At 49.7% G+C, this 19,311-nt stretch overlaps 1 protein-coding gene and 1 pseudogene across 1 annotated transcript in view; both read right to left on the bottom strand.

The window, feature by feature from the left end:
• LOC146812797 (solute carrier family 2, facilitated glucose transporter member 3-like) overlaps positions 1-11,597 on the bottom strand; it is a 43,943-nt gene extending 32,346 nt beyond the window's left edge. Inside the window, exon 1 of the mRNA XM_085619910.1 lies at positions 10,118-11,597. Within this exon, the coding sequence (XP_085476036.1) occupies positions 10,118-10,132 (15 nt within the window). The 5' untranslated portion in view covers positions 10,133-11,597. The remainder of the gene's footprint in view (positions 1-10,117) is intronic.
• Positions 11,598-17,385: 5,788 nt separating this feature from the next.
• LOC146812796 (uncharacterized) lies at positions 17,386-18,318 on the bottom strand (annotated as a pseudogene).
• Between the last annotated feature and the right edge of the window lie 993 nt (positions 18,319-19,311).

Raw genomic sequence — 19,311 nt, 5'->3', positions numbered from 1 at the left:
GAGTCCCTTGCTCACTTTGCCACTGGATTCAAGCAAGCCTGGCTGAAGACGGCTGATATGCCAGAAACCGGTCCTAGGAAGCTTGTTTCCTGTCCAGGGAAGACATGGCTTGGCAGTTCGGGCTGGACTGTTCCCATGAGGCACAGGGTCAGACTGATTTGCATATGGCCATGTCTGAACTGGGGTGGCAGAGTGGGCTAAAGAACGGTGTTGGATTAAACCCAGATCAGTTGACTGGGGGTGAGTGCTTGCAATGTTCAACACTCCGTCCATCATTTCCTTTGGTATTGCTTTGTTCGCCATAAGTTGGCAGGGTATGCTCAGACGTGAGTCCCTTGCTCACTTTGCCACTGGATTCAAGCAAGCCTGGCTGAAGACGGCTGATATGCCAGAAACCGGTCCTAGGAAGCTTGTTTCCTGTCCAGGGAAGACATGGCTTGGCAGTTCGGGCTGGACTGTTCCCATGAGGCACAGGGTCAGACTGATTTGCATATGGCCATGTCTGAACTGGGGTGGCAGAGTGGGCTAAAGAACGGTGTTGGATTAAACCCAGATCAGTTGACTGGGGGTGAGTGCTTGCAATGTTCAACACTCCGTCCATCATTTCCTTTGGTGCTGCTGTTGCAACGCCAGAAGGAAAGAAGATGCGTTGCAGCTGATAGGGAGCACGATTGGGCTGGGAGGCTGAAAATACGCATCACCACTGAGTGGGGCACATACTGGCTGGGATAAAGCAACTACTGAAAAAGCCATGCCGTGACATCCGAACCTGTTATCAATCAATGCTGGTGCCAAGGACAGATTGCAGCTAGGATAGGAGGGGCAGTGCGTGCCTGTCCCATCATCCTGATCTTCAAGATCATCACTCAGGTAATGCAAACCTTCACCTCAAATGGAGCATAGGACCGAGACCCCAGGAAAGTAACAGTAAAATACTCTGCATCTGTGTCTAACTCATGCCTCTGCCACAGAATACTGGAAACTGCAGCTGCTTGGGTCACCCAGGTGGATAGAGAATACTGGAAGGGGGACATAACCCTCACTGACATCTCAACCAGGGATTAAACTGTGTATGTGCTAATACAATTTAACTGTATGATATTTAGTTCTGTGATATGATTGAAGTACTTGTTTCTACAAACAGACAAACACAGGGCTAGATATTAAGTTATTGTGCCTGGTGGTTTACTGTTGAGCTCTTAGCTTTTGTCCCCCCACACTACCTCTCTGAGAAGCCTGGGTCTGCTCGCCCTTGCTACCTTGAGAGTCAAACAAATGTAGAAAGGGTTGGACTTGGCCCAGAATGCAGAGCAGTGGCGGCTCCTCCGCCCCACTACTCTTTGGGCAGTGGAAAAAGTAAAAATAAAATAATAATGCAACGCTATTATCATTTTTTTTTCAGTACTGAGGGAGGTTTATGGGGCGGGGAGGGGCGGGGCTGGCCTGTCATCACAGCCCACCACTGGAGGAGTGGTTGGGGCACTTAAGTGCGCATGAGGGTTTGTCCGACAGTCTTCGATGTCATGTCACCTTGGGCCGGCCAAACAGTCATGCGCAATTTGCATGTTCTCCACCGGCTGTATTGTACAACCTTTGTGGCGAACATGCGCAGGCTCATAGTCCCTGGCTGAGAGCGGAACCATGGCGTTCAGACCAATCACGATGCTGCTGTCATGGTGACAGCAGCGTCATGATTGGCTTAGGGGAGCCTATGTGTGCTTCCTGCTTCCAGCAGGAACAGAAGAGGATGGAGGCGAGGCGATGTGGCAGCCAGGTAAGTCCTTCTATTAATTTTTCTACCTCCTGCCTCACCCGTAGTTTTCGGCGGCAGCCGCCACTGATGCAGAGCCTTAGTTGGACAACTCCAAGTTTCTAGTGACAACGACCTCAAAAAGCACATTTGGGGCCCTTCAGCCCTTGTTTGCTCCTTTCTCCACCCCCCTAATAGGGTCTGACAACAATCAATTCTGGAGGTCAAGACTTTGAGAGAACTATGAATTCCAGAGGTCTTGCCCTATGAGAGAGAAGCATATCCTGTATTTCACGCTGAAGGAAAGGGCTGTGACGTGGAGGTTGTTTCCTCTTGATAGGCCCCCAAACCTGGTGGTCTTGTTCTCTAAAAGGTTCCCCAGTCCAGAAGGCAACGTTCTCTGAGTGGGTTGTAATCCTGGAGGCCATAAACCTTAGACGTCAATCATGACATCAATGATGCCACTACTTCCAGAGGTCATTCCCTCTGAGGGGGCCGAATACAAGTATCTATGCACTGTCAGACGATGCTAATCCTGGAATTGATGTCTTTCTACAAGAAAGCATAGTCCTTGAAGCCATGTCAAACAAAGGATGCCAAGTCCTAAATATTATGTCACCTTGGGGGATCTAAATTCAGAGGTCATTCCCTCTGAGGGGGGCCCAAATATGCATATCCAGGCACCCTCAGAGGACTCCAATCCTGCAATGTATGTCCAAAAGGAAGTGTAGTCCTTGAAGCCATGTCTCACAAAATTATGCCAAATCCTGAAAGGTATGCCGCCAAAGGAGGGGGCTCTAAATTCAAAGGTTACTCAGTTTGATGAAGGTCATGACCCTAAGAGATGCTTCATCTCTCAAGTCATGGCAATGAAATGACCACTGGTGCTAAAGGCCAGGTCTTCTGACAGTGCCCCTGCCCTGAAGGTCATGACCTTTGCTAGGATACCTTGTTCTTGAGGTCCTGACCTCTGATATTCCACTAACCCTGGAGGACATGACCTCTGAGTGTATCATGAGTACGGTGAACCAAAGCTTAGTCCTAGGGGTCATGCCCTCCGAGAGTTACCTAGTACCAGAGGACTTGTCCTCTGAGATGTTTTGCTGTGCTTTCTATACCCCTACATTTCAGGTCTATCTAACCAATCAGGACACGGCTCAGCAAATATCATTCAATTGTTGATTTAAATTCTATAGCACTTATATGTTTCTTCGTGAGAGGAGAAAACAATTCCTGAAAAGATTTGATTGGATTCTGTCTGTAGCGTTCTAAAACCACTTGAATGTCCACACGCTTGCTTTGCTTCAGTGATTTGGAAGTCAGTTTTGCAAGTGTTTGGCTAAGCCTAGGGGTGTAAACAGCAGATATAATGTGCTTCTGTTTGTTAAGGTCCAAATAGAGGACAATTGTGTAGCATCAAATTCCATAATGAAGGCCCATAAACAGATATATAGCCACAGCCACAAGGTCATGGCTTAGCTATCAAAGAAATCACGTAGAATGATCCTTTCCAATGTAATCCCATGTACACAGGTCCCGTTTAAATGTGCTGTATGTCAATTTATCTCACATGGATATCCCACAAATCTGGCAAAGATCCGACTTGCTCCCACCCCTATGACTTGATTTGCCCCCTCAGTCTCTTAAGTAGCTCCTCCATGCTTTTCGGTGGGGAAACGGCTCTACGCATAGAGGCCCAGTAACAGTAAATATGGTTTTTCATCTTATGAGCTCAGAGTAAGCCATATGGTCATATGTTCTAGGTGATAACAGGCTATCTTGCACACTTGAAATAATAACCAATGGCATTTATAAAACTGGTTAAAAACTAAGTATGAAATACCACAAATGCAATAGTAACAAGCATTTGCAATGCAATAGATCTAGCATTTGCGAGAGTTTGAGCTATTGGTGTTGTAAATGATAATGCCTTTTATTTTTGTGTTTACAAAACCTGTTTCCAAAATCTGCAACTGCTTGCAGGTTATGTAAATACATAAATAAAAGACAATCATTTACAATGCCTATAACTCAAAGACTTGCAAATGCGAGACCTTTGTGGCACTCGCGCTTTAGCTGTAAACATCGTAAGCTATAGCGCAGGAACAAATAGAAAAAAATGGCGGCTGCATGATTCTTTTCCCTATTTATTTACTTTTGTTATAATGGCGGCACCTGCACTTTAGCTTTGAACATCTTAAGCTAAAGCGCGGATGCCGTTATTGCTTAAAAAAGTAAACAAATAACAAAAAATAACTGTTGTTTCTTCTGTTGGTTTACTTTTAAAGCAATTGCGGCACCCGTACTTTAGATTAAGATGTTCAAAGCTAAAGCGGGGGTACCGCCATTGTAAAAAAATATAAATAAACAGAAAAAGAAAGGCATGCAGCCTCGTTCGGCCTGCAAATAACAAAAGAAAAGCGCTGCCAATATTATTCTTGCCGAGGCATGCTACGGCTGCATAGCTGAAAAAACAAATACACATTGAGGGAGAGCGTATCCTGTTTGCAGCAGCAGGCAGGAAAAATCTATGTAAGAAAATAGTGCTTGGAGACTGTAATTAAAGCCTACAGAGTAACAACACAGGTAACAGGGGGTGTCCTCATGGGAGGTTACAAGAAGAGAAAAGGCGGAACTAAGGAGAGACTACTAAGCCTATTGACCAATGAAAGCCCACCATTTAGAAAGGACAGGAACAGGAGCCAATTAAAAAGATGGCCGGAAAGTAGACAGAGCTTCACGCCCTTATTCTGAGTACAAAAGACACACAATTGATTAACAGAATGCAGACCAAATCAAAACATTCACCCATAGTCAAGAGATCTGAGTTAAATCCATCATTCTTTTGCTGACCATGCCACCCCAGTTTCGACCGGGCCATATGCAAATCAGTCGTGACCCTGTGCCTCATGGGAACAGTCCAGCCCGAACTGCCAAGCCAGGTCCTCCTTGGACTGGAAATAAACATCCCAGAACCGGTTTTGGGGTTTCACCCCTCATCAGTCAGGATAGCTTGAATCCACTGGCACACTGAGCCCGGGACCGACGTCTGGGCATACCCTGTGCACTTAGGGTGATAAAGCAATGTTGGACGGAATGCAGAACAAATCAAAACATTCACCCCCAGTTAAGAGATCTGGGTTAAATCCATCATTTTTGTGTTCACCATGACACACCAGTTTAAACCTGGGCATATGCAAATCATGTCTTGACCCTGTGCCTCATGGGAACAGTCCAGCCTGAACTGCCAAGCCAGGTCTTCCCTGGACCGGAAACAAGCATCCTAGGACCGGTTTCGGGGTTTCACCCCTCATCAGCCAGGAGTCAAGCTATCCTGGCTGATGATGGGTGAAACCCCGAAACCAGTTCTAGGATGCTTGTTTCCAGTCCAGGGAGGACCCGGCCTGGCAGTTCAGGCTAGACGTTTCCCATTGGGCGCAGGGTCAAGACTGATTTGCATATGACTGAGCTCAAACTGGAATGGCATGGGGAGCAAAAAAATGATGGATTTAGGCCCATATCTCTGTACTGAAATCGTTCTGCATTCTGTCCATCAATTGTTGTTTTTGCATTTGTCACCCCAATAGAAGCAGGAGAATCTAAAATATTCAGGGCAAGAGCAATTGTGAAATTCCAGAACATCTGAACAATATTATTTGTTTATTTGGTTTCAGAGCCATATTTACAATGTTTTACCTGAGACTAGTTTAGCGGTGTGTGTGTACATTCACATATATATTTAGATACTTGCTTAAAATGTTGACGTCTGACTTTGTATGTATGGGTGGATACATGGATGGATGGAAAGGTAGTTGTACAAATTACATTTTGTAGCAAGGGCCGGTGTCTGTTCTGGGGGTGGGGGCAGGACAAACAGAGCTGGGGGTCTCATCAACCCCCACCCTCTCCAGACACCACTGACTGTTGTATATTAGTATCGACGTAGACTTGAAGTACTTTGGAATTTCCAGGAGTAAAACACACATACTGATGGAAAGCCGCACTGAGAATAAGGCCCAAAACTCACAAGCGTGGGCCTTTGCATAAAATGATTGGGGCATATTTATGAGTTTTGTGGCGCAGGGCGGCGCAGCAATGTAACTGCATCACAGGGAAAGGGCAGGAATGCGGCATATTTACCCAACACAGCGCATTTCTGTTCTTTCCCCCTTTGCAGCCTAGCACCAATGCAGCCACTTATTCACCAGGGTGAAAGGGTGCCTGTGTTGTAGGTAGGATTGTTTTGGTGCAGGAAGTGGCACCTTCCTGAACCAAAACAATCTTGGGAGGCGTTTTCCTCTTTGTATGTGTGCTGCAGAATTCAGCACACATAGAAAGAGGAAAAAATGAGGAGAAATAACAATATTTCTCCTTGTTAAGCCTCTCCTGGAGAGGTGTATCTTTGTGGCACGTTCCCAGCCCTTGTAAATCTAGGAATGCGCCAAAAAACATGGGAGTTGCGTGGGAACACCCACCACAACGCCCATGCAATGCCTCCATTGCACAGAGGGAAATGCAAAGCAGCAGTTGGTGTTTTGTTGCCTTACTACAGATTTTTGAAGCCATTCAAAGCCACGCAAAGTGGTTGTGCGTGGCATGTACTGCACTCAGGGGTGCAAGCATGAGGCAAAGCCCTCATAGATATGCCCTGTAGAGTTCAATGTGCCACAGTGCTTCCTTGCAGACGCTGAGACGGGGACGTGGCAAGGGTCCCTCCCAGTTTCTGATCAGGGTCATTTCAGATGCGTTGTCTCAGAAGGACCCATTTCTGCACCCTAATAATTGAATTAACCCCTCACGTCAGTTCCTAGCGCCTACCAAGAGGTGTCATTTCAAGTGTGGCACTTTCAGCTAGTTCTGGCGTTGTTATTCAAGCGAAGGGTGCTAGGTCATGTGAGGCTGTTGAACATCCCCGGAGAAGGATAAACAGCGCCATGTGCAAGTTCACAGACCAAAGGGGCTTTGGCTTCATCAGGCACGGGCTTATTCAGGCGATCGCCAGAGGTTATTTTGATGAGGATTTGTTTTTAATGGACATTAGCGAAGCCCTGGAAATAGCAGGTTGCAGGTGAGGAAATTGGCAGTCTTGGTGGGGGGGCTTTGGAGGCAACAGGGGCCACCTCCAGAGCTTTGGCGGAGTTACAGGGCGAACCGGAGACAGAAGGGTACCTCTTCAGGAGCACCATAGGGGTGCCAGTGCCAAATCCCAGCAGTCCTTCCCTGGAAGAAATTTGTCGGCGCCCCGCTAGTCCTGAGGGCGGTTGTAAACCTGAACAACCGGGGGCTGGCCTTGCAACGCTCCGCCCAAAAATTGGCATGAGTAAGATGGTGGACCGGTGGTCCAAGGGATCCAAGGGAGGGGGATCGCATCATCATTGGTAGCACCGATTGGATTGGCCTCAGTGCAATTTGGCTCATCAGGCGGGCAGGGCAGCGTAGGTCAGTCACCGCTGCCTGCCCTAGGATTGCCCGTAAGATAACCCACCATGTTGCATACTTTGTATGGAATAAACCTGCAGCAATCTTTTCCCAACCCAAATGTTGTTGTGTTTCATGCAGGGCTCGAGTCGGGGTACCACGCGGGTGGACGGCGTCCCCCCACTTATTTTACCAAGTTTTTCCGGGTGGACGCCGTCCCCCCTGCCCAAAAGCTGGACAGCATTGTGTGAGCAGAGAGCCCGGGTGGAAGGGAAGTTTCCCGTAAATTACCAAAGTAATTGGAGACTTTAAGAGGCACCGGTGGTGTGTGCAGGCTGGAGTGATTGGGAGGCGGAGCGAGCAGGCGTTAGCGGTTAACGCTTGGAATGTGTGTCCTTCTGTATCTTGTGCACTTTTGAGCACTTCGTTGTGCAACTGGGGCACCCCCTCGGGGGAGTGGGGGGGAGGGGGGGTTGCAAAGGACATCGAGGAACAGACCAGGGGTAGCAGTGCTGTGAAATGCCCCGTCATCTAAAGGCATATGAATACTCATGAGATTCCTGTTGTGACGTCACTTCCGGTGACAGCGTCCCCCCATTTCTTTTCATGAGATTCCTGTTGTGACGTCACTTCCGGTGACAGCGTCCCCCCACTTCTTTTTTTAGGACTTGTGCCCTGGTTTCATGTATTGCATCATGCATGTGCTTGGCATGGGGTGGGGAGTGTTGCCTATATGGGCAGTAGAGGCCCAGCTTGCAAATGCTGTTGGCTCACAAGCCAGGTTCGGCTGCAGGTTTCACCCGAGGCAGAGCCTCGCAGGGCAGCTCTACAGATCTCGCGCACACGCCATCCCAGCTCCCTTTAGCCCAAAACACAGAACCCTGCGGCGCAGACTCCTCGAGAAAGGCTTATGCACGCACGTTATGTATTATTGACTTTGAATATCATTTGTACAACAGACACTGAGCTGTGGTTTGGGTCTTGACTCACACACTCCAGTTTAAATAAGTTTTGCGCTTAAAAAGGACTACAAAAAAGACAATTTTTCAAATGTGCTGAAAATGTCAAACGCTGACGTCACGACCCTCGAGTGGATACGATGGAGCTCTTAGTGTGGAAGCATTTGTTTTAAGTAGAACAACAGTGCTAGAAATGTGACCACTAAAAGTATTTAAATAAGAATTATGAATTCACTTCTTACATATTCATTGCGCCCTGTGATCTTGTGCAAACCCTGCTACCCCCTGGAGCGGAATACAGGAAGAGGCTCACGGCGTGCTTGTGGAAGTCGTGGTCAGCCCAACTGGGGAACGCCCACTTCAGGAGGAGGGTCAGCCTCTGGTGGGGGAAGGGAGGGACCGGGGGAGAGAGTGCAGGTGCTGCTGAGGAGAGAGAAGCCAGAGGGAGGGGAGCGGTGAAAGCAGGGGCTTCGGAGAAGGGAGCGGGAAGAAGAGAAATACCGGCGGAGGAAAGAGCTGGCAGGAGGGAAAGGGGAGAGAGTGCAGGCACTGCTGGGGGGAAAGGAACGAGGGGAAGGGAAAGGGATGAGGGCCAGGGCTTCGGGGTAAAGTGGGGCCAGAGGAAAGGGGAAGAGATGGAGCAATGACAGCTCAGGAAAAGTGGTGTGTGGGGAAAAGCGCAGGCACTGCTGAGGAGAGAGAGGCCAGCGGACGGAAGGGGAGAGAAAACAGGCACTGCTGAGGAGAGATGGGCTGGCGGGAAGAAGGAGGCATGGACTGCTGAAGAGAGATAGAGAGACCACTCCGAGAAAGAGAGGGCAGAGCAGAGTGGGTGCTGCTGGGCGGAGAGAGAGGCCAGCGGAAGGAAGGGGAGATAAAACAGGCACTACTGAGGAGAGATGAGCTGGAGGGAAGAAGGAGGCACGGACTGCTGAAGAGAGAGAGAGCATTCCGAGAAAGAGAGGGGAGAGCAGTGCGGGTGCTGCTGAGGAGAGAGTGAGACAAAGTAAGGAAGGGAGAGAAAGTAGGCACTGCTGAGGAGAGAGAGCCGGAGGGAAAAAGGGGGCATGGACTTCTGGAAAGAGAGAGAGAGAGACCAGTCGGAGTCAGAGAGGGTAGAGAACAGCGGGTGCTGCTGAGGGGAGACAGGCCAGCGGAAGGAATGGGAGAGAAAATAGGCACTGCTGAGGCGACAGAGGCCAATGGAAGGAAGGGGAGAGGAAACAGACACTGCCAAGGAGAGAGGGGCCAATGGAAGGAAGAGGAGAGGAAACATGCTCTACTGATGAGAGAGAGGCCAATGGAAAAAAGAGGAGAGGAAACAGGCACTGCTGATGAGAGAGAGAAGCCAGTGGAAGGAAGAGGAGAGCAAACAGGCACTGCTGAGGAGAGAGAGGCTAGTTGAATGAAGGGGAGAGGAAACAGGCACTGCTGAGGAAAGAGGGGATGGAAGGTAGAAGGGAGCATGGACTGCTGAAGAGAGATAGCGAGAGAGAGACCGATCGGAGTAAGAGAGGGGAGAGCAGGCACAGCTGAGGCGCGAAAGAGACGTACTGAGGCTGGATGAGTTAGTAGGCACTGCTGGTGAGAGACCCAGAGAGAAGAAGAGAAGGGTGAGACTATGAACTGCTGACGGGAGAGAGAGGGCCCAGAGGAAGGAAGAGAGGGGAGCTAAATGCTGATGAAAGGTGGGGGGTGGAGGGTGAAGTCGCGATAGAGAGAGTGCAGGTGCTGCTGAAGAGAGAGGTGCAGAGGTAAGGAGATTTGAGAGAGAAGTAACTGCTAATGAGAGAGAGGAGTCGATGGATAGGGGGAAGAGCAGGACCCGAGAGGGGTAGGGGCAGGGAAATCACCAAGAGGGGGATTGGTGAAGAAGGGAGAGCAGAGAATGGTGAAGGGGGGGCTGAACGAAGCAGGATATGCAGGGACTGCTGAGGGAGAGAAGGGGTCACCGGGTCCTCAGCAGACTGCGGCACCCCTACAATCCTACCTTGTTGGACTCCATGGCGCTCACCCCCTCCTTCAGGCGTCTGGTGAATCCCTCGGTCAGAGGTGCAGGTGGGGTCACTGGTGTGTCTAGGAATGTTAGAGAAGCTTCGGATCCTCTGATTGGTTCTTCTGTTTTTGGTATTCGTTATTAATCTGGGGCTAAATGACCCACGCCTCAAAGCTGGTTCAAGGTCTTCTGGTTGTCTTTCGTTCTCCGCTGTCCCTTGCTTGGATCTGCTATCTCATGGTTGCCCTACAGGCCTGGTTGTCGGTTGGATACATTCGGTTTGCCTGTCAGTCTTGGTTTCCTGTCAATCTCTGAGCTGTCAGTGGGTTTCACTTCTCTTTCAGCCCTGGAGGCGTTTTGGCTGCTTGTGTTTTGCTTGACCCCACTCAAGTGTTGTCCAGTCACAGTTGTGTATTGGTTGATCTCACTTGACTTTTTTATTGATCCAGAATTGAATGGTGTGTGCAGATTAGTAGCAGTTGCATCTTGTCAGGTCCAAGATGATTGATCGATGTTGCCAGGTCAATGTTGAAGACACACAATTGATGGACGGAATGCAGAACCAATCAAAACATTCCCCCCCAGTCAAGAGATCTGGGATAAATCCATCATTCTTTACTCACCATACCACCACAGTTTTTGCCAGGTCAAGGTTGGCCAGACCAGGTTGAGGCTGGATTGATCCCAGTTGACTGTTGGTCTATTTCAGTTGATTCTTGCTTGAGGTCAAATGAGTTTTAAGTAGTCTACACATGTATGTTGGGTGCAGATTTGTGCCACTTGTGTCTTGGTAGGGTCCAGGTGAATGTTCACTAGTTCCGGGATGTATGTTGTTTTTCCCCAGTTGTGTATTGCGCACTGAATGGTGCCAGTAGTGTCTTAGTTGCTGCCTGATGATTGTTGGTTGATGCTAGATGAGCGTTGGCCAGATCATCTTGTGTCTTGGTTGATGCAAGTTGAGTGCTGGTTGAGCCCAAAGTAGGCTGGACTCAGTTGTGCTTTGGGTGATACAGGTTGAGTTGTGTCTAGTTACAGAATTTGTGTTGCCTTGCCACGGTTGTGTGCTGATTGGTTCCAGGTGAGTGTTGGTTGATCCCAGTGCCAGCAGTCTTGGTTGCTCGCCACTGAAGGTTGTTTGGTCCGGTTCTTTCTGGTTCACCCCGCTTCCTGAGGTCGCTCTCTCGGACTGTTCGTGTGTGCTGCTCTGGGTGTGCCCCAACATCCTGCTCTCCTATGTACCAGCAGGATGGGGGCGGCGTAGGGCGATAGGGGAACTGACATCAGAGAGCCAAGCCCCCAACACGTCCTATCGACGAGCAGCTCTTGTGCAGTGCAGCCCTCCTGCCTCTACAAACCCTCCGTCCTCCTTGTCTGTCTCGCTCGCCACCCACCCTCAGATGACCCCCTCTCTCTCATTCCAGCCCTCCCTCCCACGCCTCAGTGTGTGTTTCACTCTCTATTCTGTTACACACACTTCCTTCCTTTAGCAGGACTTAGACACCATGTGCTAGTGCAGCTTGTCAGGGCGGGGCAACGGTTTGTCTGTTACACACATTATTTCTTCATGCTGAGGGGAGGGGTTGGGACACCTCGCTCAGAATATTGTTTTGTAAGCCAACCCTGGACGTCTTGGCCCTCTCTCATACATTTACACATGCACGCAGACTCTCTCACTCTACTTCCTCCCACTCCTCTCACACACGCGTTGTCTCCATCACGTGCTTCCTCCTTCTCTTGCACTCTATTCATCTCCTCTTCCTCTGGCCCTTGCTCCATGTCCCTTTCTAATGCACTCTTATTCCCCGTGCACTCGCCATTTCTTCGCATTCTCTCCCTCATAACAAACACCTGTTGCTCCAGGTTTGCCTTCTCTCTTTCTTACACACCCAGTCTCTCCCCTCGAACTCTCCAGTACTGACACGCGCTTCATCTTCCCTCTTGTGGCCTGTGTCACACACAATCGCTCTGTCTCGCCTCTTGCGCCTTCTGTGTGTCTTCCATCCCACCTCTCTAATCACCTTCCACTCTCTACCCTCCCATCTATCTCTTTTTCCGTCTCTTTATCGCTGCCCCCCTTCCCCCACTATCTTTCTAGATTAGTTCTTATTTCGTATTGCATGAGAACGCAGTGGCTGGCAGAGCAGGGGTAGACGGAGGCATGGTGTAGAGTTTAAGGTTTCCATTAGCGCCTCCACATTGCTGATGTGACTTCATGGCGCTGTAGGGAATACAACCACGCAAGAAAGCGCAGAATCACATCTCAGAAGGGAGTGAATGGATCGGCTGCTCTCTGAAGCGACGGTACGTGGGGAACGTGAACCACGTGCGTCCCGGATGGAAGTGGGAGGGGACTACGCAAGGCGTATATTCAGCTACTCACCATGACCTTCCACAACCCCCCCACCACCCCACGCGTGGACAAGCACTCTGCTCTCCATCACTTGACATCGAAGTTGCCGTAGCAACCGATCTGGCTGCTGGACCACCGTTGCTGCCTTAGCATCCTACACAGCTGCTGGACCACCCCAGTGACAGAACCCTCGAAGGGCAAATAGACATGGGGTATTTGAATGCAGATCGATGCCTCAGCCCCAGGGGCCCTGGGACTGAGGACAGAGAAGGTCAGTGGAAGGAGGGGGCTTCCTTCTCTGCACTCCTGGAGTGTTCATAGAATGCTTGATTCCGGGATAGGCTCTGGATATAATTTATTTGGCATAACTGTGCTCAGGGGTTACTTCACGTTTAGTTGTTTGGCAGAAATAGCCACATTTAATGATTCTCTTTCACTACAAACCCTTGTGTGTTCTGCTCTAGAAGAGATATTTAACAGTATGGACGCTCTGTCCATCTCCACAGCCCCAGCCATTCCAGGGAAGACAGTGGCAGGGACACACAGCTCTTCTCCACAGCCCCTGTTATTCCAGGGAGGAGAGGGAACATAGACACACAGCTCTTCTCCACAGCCCCAGTTATTCCAGGGAGGAGAGGGAACATGGACACACAGCTCTTCTCCACAGCCCCTGCTATTCCAGGGAGGAGAGGGAACATGGACACACAGCTCTTCTCCACAGCCCCTGCTATTCCAGGGAGGAGAGGTAACATGGACACACAGCTCTTCTCCACTACCCCTGCTGTCCCAGGGAGGAAAGGGAACATGGACACACAGCTCTTCTCCCCAGCCCCTGCTATTCCAGGGAGAAGAGGGAACATAGACACACAGCTCTTCCCCACAGCCCCTGCTATTCCAGGGAGGAGAGGGAACATGGACACACAGCTCTTCTCCCCAGCCCCTGCTATTCCAGGGAGAAGAGGGAACATAGACACACAGCTCTTCTCCCCAGCCCCTGCTATTCCAGGGAGAAGAGGGAACATGGACACACAGCTCTTCTCCCCAGCCCCTGCTATTCCAGGGAGGAGAGGGAACATATACACACAGCTCTTCCCCACAGCCCCTGCTATTCCAGGGAGGAGAGGGAACATGGACACACAGCACTTCTCCACAGCCCCTGTTATTCCAGGGAGGAGAGGGAAAATGGACACACAGCTCTTCTCCGCAGCCCCTGCTATTCCAGGGAGGAGAGGGAACATGGACACGCAGCTCTTCTCCACAGCCCCTGCTATTCCAGGGAGGAGAGGGAACATGGGCACACAGCTCTTCTACACTACCCCTGCTGTCCCAGGGAGGAAAGGGAACATGGACACACAGCTCTTCTCCCCAGCCCCTGGTATTCCAGGGAGAAGAGGGAACATAGACACACAGCTCTTCTCCCCAGCCCCTGCTATTCCAGGGAGAAGAGGGAACATAGACACACAGCTCTTCTCCCCAGCCCCTGCTATTCCAGGGAGAAGAGGGAACATAGACACACAGCTCTTCCCCACAGCCCCTGCTATTCCAGGGAGAAGAGGGAACATGGACACACAGCTCTTCTCCACAGCCCCTGCTATTCCAGGGAGGAGAGGGAACAGGGACACACAGCTCTTCTCTACAGCCCCTGCTATTCCAGGGAGGAGAGGGAACATGAACACACAATTGTTCTCCACTGCCCGGCTATTCCAAAGAAGAAAGTAACATGTTTGACCAGCTCTACTCCACAGTCAAAGCTGTTCCAGGGAAGAGAGCAACATGGACACACAGCTCTTCTCCACTGCCCCTGGTGTCCCAGGGAGGAAAGGGAACATGGACACACAGGGGCCCTGGGACTGAGGACAGAGAAGGTCAGTGGAAGGAGGGGGCTTCCTTCTCTGCACTCCTGGAGTGTTCATAGAATGCTTGATTCCGGGATAGGCTCTGGATATAATTTATTTGGCATAACTGTGCTCAGGGGTTACTTCACGTTTAGTTGTTTGGCAGAAATAGCCACATTTAATGATTCTCTTTCACTACAAACCCTTGTGTGTTCTGCTCTAGAAGAGATATTTAACAGTATGGACGCTCTGTCCATCTCCACAGTCCCAGCCTTTCCAGGGAAGACAGTGGCAGGGACACACAGCTCTTCTCCACAGCCCCTGCTATTCCAGGGAGGAGAGGTAACATAGACACACAGCTCTTCTCCACAGGCCCTGCTATTCCAGGGAGGAGAGGTAGCATAGACACACAGCTCTTCTCCACAGGCCCTGCTATTCCAGGGAGGAGAGGGAACATGGCCACACAATTGTTCTACACAGAAAGTAACATGTTTGCACAGCTCTACTCCACAGTCAAGGCAGTTCCATGGAAGAGAACAACATGGATACACTGCTCTGCTCCACAGCCCCTGTTGTCCAAGGGAGGAAAGGGAACATGGACACACAGCTCTTCTCCACAGCCCCTACTGTCCCAGGGAGGAAAGGGAACATGGACACACAGCTATTCTCCACAGCCCCTGCTGTCCTAGGGAGGAAAGGGAACATGGACACACAGCTCTTCTCCACAGCCCCTGCTATTCCAGGGAGGAGAGGGAACATGGACACACAATTGTTCTCCACAGCCCCGGCTATTCCAGGAAGAAAGTAACATGTTTGCACAGCTCTACTCCACAGTCAAGGCTGTTCCAGGGAGGAGGGGGACATGGACACACAGCTCTTCTCCACAGACCCTGCTATTCCAGGGAGGAGAGGGAACATGGACACACAGCTCTTCCCCACAGCCCCTGCTATTCCAGGGAGGAGAGGGAACATGGACACACAGCTCTTCTCCACAGCCCCTGCTATTCCAGGGAGGAGAGGGAACATGGACACACAGCTCTTCTCCACAGCCCCTGCTATTCCAGGGAGGAGAGGTAACATGGACACACAGCTCTTCTCCACTACCCCTGCTGTCCCAGGGAGGAAAGGGAACATGGACACACAGCTCTTCTCCCCAGCCCCTGCTATTCCAGGGAGAAGAGGGAACATAGACACACAGCTCTTCCCCACAACCCCTGCTATTCCAGGGAGGAGAGGGAACATGGACACACAGCTCTTCTCCACAGCCCCTGCTATTCCAGGGAGGAGAGGGAACATAGACACACAGCTCTTCCCCACAGCCCCTGCTATTCCAGGGAGGAGAGGGAACATGGACACACAGCTCTTCTCCACAGCCCCTGCTATTCCAGGGAGGAGAGGGAACATGGACACACAGCTCTTCTCCACAGCCCCTGCTATTCCAGGGAGGAGAGGTAACATGGACACACAGCTCTTCTCCACTACCCCTGCTGTCCCAGGGAGGAAAGGGAACATGGACACACAGCTCTTCTCCCCAGCCCCTGCTATTCCAGGGAGGAGAGGGTACAAGGACACACAACTCTTCTCCACAGCCCCGGCTATTCTAGGGAGGAGAGGGAAGATGGACACACAACTCTTCTCCACAGCCCCTGCTATTCCAGGGAGGAGTGGTAACATAGACACACAGCTCTTCTCCACAGCCCCTGCTATTCCAGGGAGAAGAGGGAACATGGACACACAGCTCTTCTCCACAGCCCCTGCTATTCCAGGGAGGAGAGGTAACATAGACACACAGCTCTTCCCCACAGCCCCTGCTATTCCAGGGAGAAGAGGGAACATGGACACACAGCTCTTCTCCACAGCCCCTGCTATTCCAGGGAGGAGAGGTAACATAGACACACAGCTCTTCCCCACAGCCCCTGCTATTCCAGGGAGAAGAGGGAACATGGACACACAGCTCTTCTCCACAGCCCCTGCTATTCCAGGGAGGAGAGGGTACAAGGACACACAACTCTTCTCCACCGCCCCCGCTATTCCAGGGAGGAGAGGGAACATGGACACATTCCTCTTCTCCACAGTTCTGGTAATTCCAGGGAAGAGAGGGAACATGGACACACAGCTCTCCTCCACAGTCATGGCTATTCCAGTGAAGGGAGGGAACGTGGATACACATCTCTTCTCCACCGTCCAGGCTATACCATTGAGGAGAGGGAACCCGGGCATACAGCTCTAGCACTTCTGCCAATGGGGTTGGACAAGCATTTCCAGAAAAGGGGTCGGAGCTATCCTGACAGCCGATATGAGGTAAACAAGTGAACAACTGTGCAATTTAAACATATTGGACAAACCTGATATTATAATATACATTGTTTGAAAATTTGGCACTATTCCTAGGCTATTCACTGCTGAGTGCATTGACAACTAAAAACAGTTTGTACCGATTTTAATCCGAAGCACATAAGACAAGTTTTTGCAAAGTAATCTCAAAATAACACCCTTTAGCCAGTTCACACTGATTATTTCTGTGGCAAGAAAAATGGATTGTGAAATATTTATCATTGCAAGTCCAGAAAAGTTCTCCTTACCAATTGTTCTCAGGATGAAAGAAAATAAAACATGACTTTAATTTCAGAAGCAAAGCACAGAGTTTATTTACTCGATCAAGGGGGAAGAATATACACCTCTGCTCAGCTGTGACCTAAAACTTCCAGTGAATACGTCACATGCATAATTATTGATAGAAACTTCCAGCAAATGTCGCTATTAACAAAAGACAATACTGTTCTACAAAAATAACTAGTCATGTGATTATAAAAGTCTGCTCTAGCTTGGTGTCCTTGGCTTGTCTGGTCCTGAAGCGTGAAGCACTCCTGCACGCCTGGGGTTCTAGAAAGCCTAGCATCCTGGCTGCCTTGCACGTCTATTCCACTCCTATCAACATATTTTATTAAACACGTGTTCCCTACAAAGCAGGCCTGTGGCTTGCTGGCTAAGGGAGCTGCCTAAATACATTCATCTAGTCTACGAAAACATGCCTTTACTTTTCTCCCTTCAAATCTTAACCCTATTGGTGCTGTTTTTCATCCTGCGAGTGTAGCAAGGCTAAGCCTGCATTGGTCTTTCACTACATACATTTGTACACGTTTTCCAGGTGAGGCTTGCATTGAAACACACACACTTTCTCCATTATTTACATTTCTCCCCCCTTTAGTTGAATTTTCCACTGCTTCCTCACCTTCCTTTGGGATCATTAAACTGTATACATTCCCCTCAACATCCTGCATTTAATTGACTACTCTATAAGTGAGCATCCCTCCTATCTTCTGACTAAGCATCTTGCAACATCCTATCACTACCTGGAAGACACAGAAGATCAACAGCAAGATCACCACAATGGGCAACAAGGCCTTAAATAGTCCTGACATCCAGGAAGGTACCCAAATAAACCACGCAGGGTACCATTAGCTGGGGGCACCCCCTTCATCCACCATCTTCTTTTGTAAGGTATGCAGAGGTTGTATAGCCTCTGTCAGAGTTCCATTATCATATGTGCAGCAGGCCGTATGGATCTTGGCACATACTCTTCCTTCCAAAGCTATCATTAAGTCGAGGACATAGCAGTGCTGGATCAGCATCACTCCCACAGCCCGCAACTCGTCCTTGATAGCGTTAAAACCATCCTCCGATACATTGATAGCTCGCATTTGTTCAAAACGGGTAATCCGCAACCAACGTGCCGTTGCTTTAGCTTGTATAAATGGGAGGATGCTCCCAAACAGTATATCCGCATCATTGAAAAGACTGTATTCTTGTGGAACTTCTTCCCAAGCTGTTGTGCCATAATACTCAGCGGTTCTCTTCTTCCGATGATGGTGTTGCAATGTTATTGGACAGCCAATAGGATATGCATGCAATTGCGAAATGTCTACCCCTGGAATCACCAAGGGCGGTGTGTGCACAGTTGCCAGGAAGCAAATACCTTGCCACCTTTCGGGAGTCCAGTAGTAGTCCATTAGGCTTGAGGTGCCCTACTGTAAGTCCAAATTGAAGGTGGCGACATTGCAGTTGACATTCCGGCCCACCTGAACTGTTTCATTTCCTCTGAAACACAAAGAAAAAAGAATGGGGTTTCTACCTGCTCTAATGGATGTAGGAGATTCCATCCAGGTTAGCCTAATGATATTCTCACCCCACGCTCCCTGACACTTCTGACTTGTACTATTATCAATTTGATTTCCCGTCCAGAGAGAGAGTGCCCTACATCCAAACGCAGAATCGTGGTCCTATTGTTCATAAACATATACTGATCCATTTACCCTGAAATAAGGTCTTTCTTGACAATCATGGGTTCGGGGTGTAAGAGAATAATTTTTGCAGAAAAGCGTAGGCCTAGATACTCCTAAAAAGCCCTTTCCTAATATTTTATCTCTCCAATTCTGATACTTGTACCTCATAATTCCTGTCTTCTTCATGAATATCACACATTACAACAAAAATAATACCATGCACGTCATTACAACGCGGGCATTACTACGCGTAGTCATTCACCACAACCTACCATTGCAACGCATACTTTTACCATGAATATGACTTTACCATGCATGCCATTACAACGCAAAGGCATGCGTGGTAAAGGTATACTCTTGGTAAAAGTATCTAAGGTAAGTTACTCTACCCTGCCCTACCCTAAACCCTAATTTAGTACCCCTGCACGACTCCCGAGCCCCAATCCTTTCCTTACCCTAAAACTCCTCCCCTAACCCCCAGTCCTCTCCCTACCCTAAAACACTACCCTGCATGACCCCCGACCCTACCCTAAACCCTAAAACACTACCCTGCATGACACCCTTGACCCCAGTCCTCTCCCTATAGCAAAACACTACCCTGCACGACCCTCCACCAACCCCCAATCCTCTGCTTACACTACCCTGCGCTACCCCAAGCTTACCCTAACCACTTCAACACTATCCTGCACGACACTCCCCCGACCCCCAGTCCTCTCCCTA

Source organism: Triturus cristatus, chromosome 7, assembly GCF_964204655.1.
Source record: "Triturus cristatus chromosome 7, aTriCri1.1, whole genome shotgun sequence".
NCBI lineage: Eukaryota > Metazoa > Chordata > Amphibia > Caudata > Salamandridae > Triturus > Triturus cristatus.
Note: the sequence above shows the minus strand (reverse complement) of the source record. Positions and strands in the feature narration are given on the sequence as shown.